General features: G+C 36.2%; 1 protein-coding gene across 1 annotated transcript in view; it reads right to left on the reverse strand.

Moving 5' to 3' along the window:
* Positions 1 to 10783, reverse strand: part of LOC106133762 (dynein axonemal heavy chain 6) — a 51356-nt gene extending 40573 nt beyond the window's left edge. The window contains exons 1-17 of the mRNA XM_060953773.1: positions 10683 to 10783; positions 10296 to 10380; positions 9348 to 9432; positions 8324 to 8549; positions 7618 to 7759; positions 6682 to 6921; positions 6099 to 6316; positions 5659 to 5842; positions 4882 to 5453; positions 4538 to 4770; positions 3177 to 3325; positions 2504 to 2632; positions 1948 to 2054; positions 1707 to 1857; positions 986 to 1195; positions 507 to 719; positions 120 to 266 (exon numbers count right to left, since the gene is read on the reverse strand). Coding sequence (XP_060809756.1) covers positions 120 to 266; positions 507 to 719; positions 986 to 1195; positions 1707 to 1857; positions 1948 to 2054; positions 2504 to 2632; positions 3177 to 3325; positions 4538 to 4770; positions 4882 to 5453; positions 5659 to 5842; positions 6099 to 6316; positions 6682 to 6921; positions 7618 to 7759; positions 8324 to 8549; positions 9348 to 9432; positions 10296 to 10380; positions 10683 to 10783 — 3192 coding nt within the window. The remainder of the gene's footprint in view (positions 1 to 119; positions 267 to 506; positions 720 to 985; positions 1196 to 1706; positions 1858 to 1947; positions 2055 to 2503; positions 2633 to 3176; positions 3326 to 4537; positions 4771 to 4881; positions 5454 to 5658; positions 5843 to 6098; positions 6317 to 6681; positions 6922 to 7617; positions 7760 to 8323; positions 8550 to 9347; positions 9433 to 10295; positions 10381 to 10682) is intronic.
* Positions 10784 to 10876: the final 93 nt, after the last annotated feature.

Consider the following 10876-nt stretch of genomic DNA (forward strand, 5'->3'; position numbering starts at 1 on the left):
GGATGGTAGGTACGATTGAATAGGAAACACTCCCCGTAACGTAAAGGGCCGTGGAAGGATAGTGGTTTTCTTAAGAAGTTAGTTATAACAGATTTTTACAGGCCATTCTACTTTCTTACCTTGGCCAATTTGCGCATGATATCCTTCCAGGACTTGTCCACAATGGTGAACAGTCTGGTCTCGTTGGGCAGCTGTCTCTGGATGTCGGGTGCAGAAAAGATCACCTCCAAGTATATCCACGTTTGTTGGCATGCGTACCATTCTTCCTAAGAATACAATATAAATATTCAAAGAGAAAAGAGATGAGAGAATTGTATTACGGAATTAGTAGTTTGCACTTGACAAAAATAAAGGTTTAGGTACTATTGAAATGGTTTCCTACCAACGTATATTTTAACGGAGCATAGACAAATAACAAAATGGAGGTTTAATTACAAATCGAAAGATTTCAAACTATATATGTGCCATAATTTAGTATATGAATTTACAGACGACAACATAATTACCAGGGTCCTCGCGAACAAGTCAAGATTCTTGGCCCACTCTTCGACCCTGCTCTTTATTGGGCCACAGTTCCTAGAACTGAGTATGGTGCCGATGTGTATGTTGCTCTCGTCCAGAGCGGCCTGAATTTCTTCTAGACCACCCAGAACGTAGACATCGCGAGCGTCCTTGTGTAACAGTACTGGGAACTCCAGAGCTGCCCACATTTCTTCTACCTATTGTTTGATAAAAAGAGAATATGTATTATAGGATCTTTAGTATATCTGCGTTAAGTATCTTTGTAAAATTTTCATCTTGACTAGATGAGAGCGTGCAACCATCGTTTTCGGAAATTTAAGAGAAAAGTTATACCACCTTGTGGATGGTTATCCTATACTGTGCCACTCATTATGTATATTCCATAACTCCGCCTACATATTGCTAAATCATTGAACTTATTCTCTAGACTATTTCAATTTGACGTCACTGAAGATTAATTTACCTTCTTGAGCAACGCCTCAAGGCCTGCTTCTGAGCTGGCCTGACCAGCCACTTCCATCAGCTCTTCGGCATGTTGGAAAGCATGTAACTCCTCAAACAGCTGCAATGTCATCTGGACCTCTGGAGTGAAGCGAGTGTGGAGGATCTCCTCAATCTTCACCCAGTGGCGCGGTTTCAACGCTGGGTTACGTAAGTATGACATCACTGGTATCTGCCATATTTTATGAATCGACAGTAAATTTCTGTATACTTTTGTTTCAAAACAAATTGGTTTTCAGCATCTGTCTATTATTCGCCAACCCCTAAACCGTCAATGGAATTGTTATGCGGTTTCCACGGCATATTGAATATCCACGAAAATTGGATATTGTTTCACGAAAATTTCAATTTAACAATAGCGGATCAAGCTTCAAACCTTTATGTAACATTGCAACTGCATATCATACGTGTGAAACAGTGGTAATATTAAATTTCGCAAATGGATTATTTGTACAAAACGTAGACAGAGGGTTAGAGCGGCTGGTTGCGATGACCATATAATAACACGTGAGATAGGTACTCGTATATGCTTGTCACCTTATATCAAAACATAAAAACTTTTATTACTCTACGTTATTTTGCTTGTGAAAATCTAGCCGACCAGAATGTGACACTATTTGAAATTACATCATAATTGGTTCAAAAATATATGTGACAAACTAAAATAGAAAGTATCTAAGTACCTTTTCCTTGATGATATCGATGGTTTCTTTGCATTTAGGTAGGATCTTATTAGCCGGGAGTCCTTTGTCAAGTTGATTGAATATCTTTCCATACGAAATGGTGGTATTCTGTATGTCTTCCATATCTAGGGTGTTAAATGGTGCATCGTTCCTGGGAAATTTTGTTGCTATATAAATGTATTCCAATAAATAAGTACTGACATTAAACCCCAATCATTCAATTTACACTTAAATTACTAACCATGAGTGATACAAGTCAATCCACTCTTTAGACGATTTCCATAAGGATTGTCTAAGTTTCACATCATTTATAGCTTCATCCAGTGCTTCCATTCTCGCTGGCGGTATCTACCGATATAAGTTATATTACATAATCATAACAACACAGATTAAAATCGCAATCAATTTATTTTTTACACTAGCTGTGTCCGCGACTTCGTCCGCGTGGAATAGTTATTTGGGGCATCATTGAAGCCCTCAAAGATGAAGAATTTTCCCCGTTTTTTTCACATTTTCCATTATTTCTTCGCTATTAAAAGTTGCAGCGTGATATAATATAGCCTAAAGCCTTCCTCGATAAATGGTCTATTCAACACAAAAATAATTTTTCAGTTTGAACCAGTAGTTCCTGAGATTAGAGCGTTCAAACAAACAAACAAACTCTTCAGCTTTATAATATTAGTATAGATTTATGAGAAAATAATAATGTAAACAGAATCGCGCATACCTAAGTCAACTTCAGCTAACAAGCAAGTTGTCTACGCTGTAACGAGGTACCTACTCGTATTGAAAATCACCTTGAATATTTTCTGCCAGTCGCGTATTTGTTTCTCGCGTGCCGAGCAAGCAGCAAGTTTCTCCGCTAAATCATTGAGGGTTTCCATCACTTTCTCCATATCAGATTTTTCATCATACAGCCACGGCGCCTGTCGAATTTTGGGGTATAGGTAGATAGTGCAGAGATTAACGTAGATAGGTACACTTAACAACATAAATAAGTGGCCCGAGCCCAAAATTTGACAAGATTTAAAAATATCAATGAAATCCGATTTGGTCAAATAAGTGCTTTTCATGTTAAAATACTCTTTCCTTTGATAAAAAAAATATAAACAACAATTTGATATGAAAAAAAATCTGATTTCGGTTAAATCCAATAAGCATAATCTTTATATATTTGAAGTTTTTTTTTGGTTTGGTGAATACAGCCCTCAATACTTACGTACTCACTACGAATTACAAGCATATCGAAAGCTATTTTCTGACCGAGACCCCCTATTCGCACTTAGCTAAATCGACAATGCGTTTTGCATTTGTTTTTTAAACCTACTAAGTATCATCATCCACACATGCTGTGAAAATATTCCAAAAAAAGTTAATTTTCCGCTACAGGGTAGGCTAGACAGTTAACAATTGCATGACTACCAATAATTTCTTCATGGTAGTAATGGTAGTAATGCAAAGCAATCTCACCGCGACTTCGTCCCTAAGTTTGTTGACGTCCATCATGAGATCCATGATGTCTTTGCCGATCTGACTGGCGAACAAGCCGGCTAGTTTCGACCTCGTTTCCAGGCGAGCGTCCACGTTGGTTCGTAGAGTGCCTAAAGCGACACTCAGACCTGTGTGGAAAATACATGCAGATGCAAATCAATCACATTTATAATATTTTATTACCAACTTGCTAGCAAACAAGCCGGCTAGTTTCGACCTCGTTCCCAGGCGAGCGTCATCGTCATTTCGAGGAGTCACCAAACATTCAGACCCGTGGGGAAACCCCATTAATTACATATTTACATATAAGAGGTCCAATATTATTTAGGGCAAAATTTATAATGAACCATCACTGAGACACCCAAATCCAAGGGTTACTTCAATTAATTTACAAAACATAAAATAAAATTTTCTACGAAGCCTTTCAGCGAAATAAGAATTTAGTTCCTGAAGTGCTACTCAAGCTCTGAGCATTGGAAAATTGCATTACGTAAGAAAATCTTCTTCAAACATTTATTTGTCGGGCCGGCGCATTTTAGGTATATTTTTTACATTTTAGGTAGGTATATTTGGGGAAAGGCTATTATGGATACTTAGTAAGTCTGTAAGGTGTAGGAACGATTTACATCGTAACTACAAAATAAAAAACCGGCTAAGGGTGAGTCGGTGAGTCTTTCGTATAAACGAAAGAGTCCGAAAGGTCCTTTGTTCATGCAAGTCATTAAACGTTAGTGTCTTTTATGTAAATTCAGTAAAGAAGCGTATTTTCTACACGATGACATCCAAAGCAAGACAAGTCGATTACAGCGAGGCACACTCTTAAGTATTTCTTAGATCGTCACGTTCCTCTTAAGAAGTTTCAGTTCATATTTGCAATGGAAAATCTATGCATCAACACGACCAAATTCTTATTGTATTTTTTAAACCTATGTTAAAATATAGTTTTTATGCACGTTTTATTTACTATACCTATCTTTTATTAGTTAATATAACTTGAGTATTCACTGGTGTTATTGATTTTCATTGTTTAATAAAAATTTTTGGTTTAATATGTACTTAGGTACTATTTAAGGATCGCCGTTCATTAGGTAAGGAAGACCATTTGAATAATTAAGGTACGTCAAAAACTTATACTAACTTCTATCGGATTAGTCCCAGTTGCATCCTATCTAAAAGAGGTCTCGGCGTCCATCTTTTCACCTACACACAATCTGAGAGTGGATTATTAAGGTTTCTACTCGAAACGATTTGTCTGAATACCGCGACTCTGCACCATCACCTAAAGTATAGTTTGCAATTAAATTTATCTACCAAACAAAAAATCCTTTATTTATACTTACCCAAATATTCAGTCATATCATCAGGTGGTATGGGAATATTGAACTCTCCCATGAGATCATAGAGTTCCCTTAGATACTCCAGTCTTTCCTCGAGGCCGACCACTCTGCCTTCGAGCCCGTCCATCATGAAGTTGAAGGCAACTAGTTCACCCGCTGTTTCTGGCTCTTTGCTGATGTCGTTCGTTATGGCATCTATACCCTCCAGGATTTCGTCTATGCAGTTGCGCGCGATGCTGTAAATTTGCCACGGTTAGATATTTCAAGATATTACAACTGTACTGCCCCGAACATAGACTATTCAAAATACTGTCTAATATTAGTAGTTCCAAATAAAGAAAACTCACTCTGGGGTAGTAGTGGATACCACATCAAACAGCCTCCTAGGCTGCGGCCTGAACAACTCTTGGAATGGACACAAGCACAAGAATATCATCCCGAGCGGCTGGTAGCTCACAACATCCTCTATCTCATTTATTTGCTTGTTAAACTTCTCGCAAAGTATCCTGAATTGCATCACATCTCTCTCTTGTTTTATAATATCAATGTTCATCTCGTGAGCTTCTCTAAAATTGTCCATGAAGCCATTCATGCGTTTAAGGAAAAGCCACACACAGTCGTATGCGTTTTGGATTGCGAAAGGTATAAAAGCTATTTCGTCTAGCATTTTCTTGTCCTGATTCATTAGGAAGTACAAGTTTGGCGATACTCCTGCTGACCATTCCACTTGCTTGCCCATAATTGTTGGTTGCACGAAAATCTGCAGAGATTCCTCATTGAGATAGTTGTGGAAGGTCCTCACGTATTGATCCCAGTAGCCCGTGATTCGCTCCATGTACGTCGTCACTACCTGTTGACTGGGATTCAGTTCGACCTCGCCACTAACTTGTACATAAGCATCTACTTGGAATAGAGCCCACTGCAATAAAAATGTCTCATTATCATTCTCAATCATGTCAATATTTTCTACCAAGAGTCAATTAAATAGAGAAATTTATGAATTAGTGTTTATGTAGTTACTAACCAGTGGCATATAATATACTTAATTAAAATACATATGATGTATATATATATGTTTGCTCGCATCATACTCATATCATGCAATGGTTAGTTTAATCCTTTACCTTGCAAGTTTCAACAGGTCTTGGTATGACTTCAAGCACTTCATCAACTTCAGTGCCCTCCAGTAAGGCATTTTCTGGCGTGAATTCCACGTGCTTTCGAAACATTTCCGCCATCATAGAATTGGACCGCTTCGTGAGACGATAGAGCATGTAGTTGGTCATGTAATCGATTTGTTTGATGAAACTGCAGATAAGACAGACAAAATCTGAGGAAAATTTTATCTTTATTCCATAGCTTTTGTTGGAACTTTGCTGTGTGCTTGTACAAACCAAAAATCAGTGCAACTAAAATTCAAGCGCTGGTCATTATTAGACGGTTGACAACAAAAAAATCTAAAATAATTTTACATCATGATGACCTGGAAAGGCAGTATGTTGCGGTCTTCGAACACAAAATCCTGCTGGAACAACACAGTATGGACAAATATAGAATCTCTTACGCGGCCAATCGTTCGCAGTACTTCCTCTTGTTCGCCTTCTCCGTGTAAGACATGCCTCCAGTTGGCTTCCCCCGGATGACCTGGAAGGGCGGTATGTTGCGGTCGTCAAACACAAAGCCCTGCTGGAACAACGCTGTATGGCAAGCCTGAGTCACCACGTCTAGAACCACCGCCCGGAATTCAAATAGTTTCTCGCGAATATATTCGACGCGTTTCATCTGAAGTCGTTATAAATAAGGTATTATATTCTAATGAGGTACGTAAGTAATAGGAAGGATACTGACATTTTAAAACTAAGGTGTTACTGATTTTTGGCGTTTAAAAATATTTAAGCATACAACTGTAAAAATATTTTGAATGAAAAGAATGATTGTATCTAACTCTAATGTAAAAATCCCGCGTGTCCACTCGCTCGTCGCAAATCAATAATTGGAATAGAATCATTTTAATTTCGGTAAACTTAACTCAATATAAGCGACCGCTACATGGATTTCAAATACTTAGATTTTAATTTTGGTGGTCTATCTACTTCTTGTCGCTAAATCTACTTCTAAACGTGCGTTAAATATCAGAAATGTGTCACCTGCACTTCAATGAAATAGAAGAATGCCGTATCCATATCTCTGGACAAATCGGCAAAGGTTTTCATGTACATTTCGCAGCACATGGCTTGTACATTCAGTAAAGCCTTCGCCAACACGGGGGTCAGAATGAATAAGTTCTTGGCAAGCTTATTGCGTAATTTGCTATACTTCCGGAAAAGTATAGACTTACGCCACACATAAAAAGCTTTCCAATATCTGTATACTTTGAAAAATTTGATCTAAAATAGAACAAGAAAATGTACATAAGTATTAGATATTTATAGAAACTAGATCGCGCCATGAATCGTAAAATCTGTATGAGAATTTTCCATGCACATACAGATTTTAAAGTTCATTTTCTGGAAATTTTATGGAAAACAATCACGAGATAAAAGTTAAAGTTAATTTATTTGTTAATAGCTGTTGCCCGCGACTTCGTCCGCGTAAATTTCGAATTTTTCCGCGTAAACTTATTTGCAGGCAAACTCATGCCTTGAGTTCATTCAAATGACGATAACTAATTTTTTAGTTAACCGATTTTGATGAAACAAACTTTAAATGCTTTCCTGAGTTAAAAAAAGCAATTGGTGAAAGTTTTAAGAAAATCGGTTTAGTACTTTCGTAGATAAGCGTAATCATACCATACAGACAGACAGACAAGAAATTAAAAAAAAATATTTTTGCTTTCTATTATTCATTTTAAGTGTCCATCCATTTCAATTAAAAAAACTAAATGTACAGACAAAATATTTTTACTGTTTTATTATATGTATAGACTTTTTCCTTAAAATTATTTGATTTTGATTTGATTTGATTTTGATTTGATTGAGCTAGTCTTTAGATTGAACTAAAGTAAGATATAATGATATTTGTGTGAGTTCTATACATATGTATTAAGCTTAAGAATGCAATAGGTAGGTAAGTAAAAATCTTACGTCAGTAAGCTTGACAAATATCGTATACTCTTGTTCCCAGTCCGGCAGTTTAGTAAATACCATTTCATTGGTGTAGTGCGTCACTCCACACGGGCTGATTGTGAGATAATTCTTCTTATCAATACCTTCGTATGGCACAACACTAGATAATAAATAAATATAAGTTGTGTAACAGTACACGACAAATAGTTGCTTTTTCTAAAGCCGAGCTAACGACATGGCACGAATAGCCTGCGTTAAACCAAAAAGTCATTAACTTCCGTTAAGAACCTACATGCTAAATATCAAGTTTCTAGACCCACCGGTTTGAGCTGTGCGTTGTGTGTCAGTCAGTCAAACAGTAATGGAAGTTTTATGTCGTCGAAAAATAGTAAACAAGAACTTTAACGAATCCCATTATTTGGCTCGGTGTTGGGGTTCGGTTAAACGGACTAGATAAATAAATTATATAGTATTTATAAAATTCTGTGTTCAGGTGCTAGGGGCAACAAATGTATTCAAAATATAGGCGTAAGCGTTTGCCAAAACGTCTACCAAATGAAAGCTGACGAAATAGGTACTTTCGTTGTCCTGATGTGTATGCAGCTTCATAAAGTAATTTGAATAGTAAAATAGGTAGCTATTATAATGTCATTCAAAGAATTAAGGTTTTATTTTTGTGAAAAAAAACAAAGAAGAACCTAGATTAATAGAAGCTCATACGTACTTAAGGTAATACGGGGTGAAATAAACGTTTTCGGGATGTACTGCGTATATCATATAGAGGAAGCCACAGGATGGATTTTTCCTCACATATTCTATTACTTCTTTTTGTGAGGCCACCTCAGGTTTGACCTTCAAAGGATCACTGGTCACATACATCTCAATATTTTGATCACTACTTGGTCTTCTTGGTTCAATCTTTATCTGAATTTTCTTCTTTTTCTCTTTGACTGCGGAGAAGTGAGATCCATAATTAACATAGATATTCGCAGATTTTTTTTTATTTCTGCTAATGATATGTTTTAAACGAAAAACATGCAAGAAATATTATAAACTAGTTGACGCCCGCATCTCCGTTTTCGTGTTAATGGAAATACAAAGGTTAAGATTATTAAATTAACTCAAATTTCGGTACATATTACAAAGTAGCTGGTCCCATTGGCTTCAACATCACATGATCCAGGTCATCCAATTTTTTTTCCCAAAGAAACTGCTCATCAGTTTGAACAAATTTTGTCAAGACGTCTTTTCCATAAATCGGATGATTTAGCTGGTCTATAATGGTTCTGCATCGGGTGTTCCAGATCTTCGATTTTTATACGCTATCGGAAAATGCTCATCAGGTTGAACAACTTTTGTAAAGACGTCACTTCGATATTTCCTATAGTTAAGCTGAGTTGTTATGGTTTGATATCAGCTGTACCAGATTCCAAAATAAATTATACCCAGTGCCAGTATAATATATGATGGCCAGGTATAAGAACTATACAACAAAAAAAGTTTAATTCAAATCCGTTTAGTAGTTTCGGAGATTATCGTGTACAAACAAACATACAAACAGACAGACTTTATTTTCAAATTCATACTCGGTTACTATAAATAATTGTTTGAAAATATACTAAATGTACATACAACATTTTTTTACTGTTTTATTATATGTATTGATGATCTAGCTGTAATCCACGACATTGCCTGAGATAATGATATTATTGGTGTTGCTATAAATATATAGTGAGTGAAGGTCATACCAAGGGTGTCTAAATTGATAGGCTCCAATTGTTTATCTTTTCTTTCTTTCCGGTAACGCTCCTGTTGGGCTGCATCAAATCCAGTCTGTGAAAGAAATGATATGGGATAGTGAAATTTTTTTAAGTGTGGCGACGTCTCTACTCCACAAGTCACGAAAACAAATCACGCGACTTATTAGTCAAAAACAGCGTAATGTCTAAATCGCGCAAGCAAAGATTTCACGGATTAGAGCATAAATACAACCTCCTCCGAAAGGTTGAACCTCTACCTTTTGGTGGCGGTCTAGCCGAATCATCCTGCTGCCACAGTATTTAATCCCAGAGGAAGGTCTTGGTTGAGCAATTTTATAAAGAGTGTTGGCGTCAAGTAGCCGGCTTGGCTTACAATTAAAATGTTAAATAGAAAATAAATGAGAAAAATTATCCAGAATAAAGTCTTTGCGCCTGATAATAGTTTAAAAGGGCAGTGTGGAAATCCAGTAATGGTAAAGACTGTTTTTATATGTGTCAATGAAAAGTACCTGGTCGTAAATAAATTTATACAGGACAAATTACACTGATTGAGTTAGCCTTGAAGTAAGTTCGAGGCTTGTGTTACTACTATAATGCTAGATACTAACTTAACTATACTAGATTTTATAATAAATACTTATATAGATAACATCCAAGACCCAGGCCAATCAGAAAAAGTTCTTTTCTCATCATGCCCTGGCCGGGATTCGAAACCGGGACCTCCGATGTCACAGACGTACTTGTATGTAAGTGTACTACCGCTGCGCCACAGAGGCCGTCTAAAGGTCGGTAAGAAAGCATTTACGAAAAGGCCCTACTTGTTCCCATATTCGTCATAAATAAAATCCAATGAAAAAAGATGAAGATGGTGTACCTACCGGCAAAAGAAACCGAACAGGAAATAAAAAATTATGAATTTAATTATTACATACTTACCAATGGCTCTGGTTGTTGTTTCACAAACTCAATTTTATCCAACAACTTTCTGTGAGGCAAATGAAATGGTATATCCCTGGATTTTCTATAAGACAAAATAATATTATATTAATAAATAATTATTCACAAAAAAAACGCACGTGTACTTTACAAAAATGAATCACAAACAGAAAAATATTTAGGTACATCTGCGTGCATTGTAAAGTATGTATATTATTTGTATAGGTAATTAATTTAGTATCTATAAAAATGTTTAATACATACAGAATTTTCAAACAATCAAGATCAAAAATAGCTCATAGTCTGTGTGTATATAAAAACAAGCAGTTAGTTACAAATTTGGGCATCAATCAACAGAATCCTATTCTATTACGAAATATAAAGTACCTCGAATAATACGTGGGCACTTTGCGAATATTTCTTTGCAAAGTTTCTATAGCAGGCAAAGTTGTGGCTGGTGACCTACGTCGCGAATTTCCGTTCATCATATTTTACACATTTAAATCGTTATAATGAGCAATATTGTATTATTGAGGTATTTGATTAAAATACATATACGATTATATGCTGATTGTTATATA

The sequence above is a fragment of the Amyelois transitella genome, chromosome Z, assembly GCF_032362555.1.
Source record: "Amyelois transitella isolate CPQ chromosome Z, ilAmyTran1.1, whole genome shotgun sequence".
NCBI classification, from domain to species: domain Eukaryota; kingdom Metazoa; phylum Arthropoda; class Insecta; order Lepidoptera; family Pyralidae; genus Amyelois; species Amyelois transitella.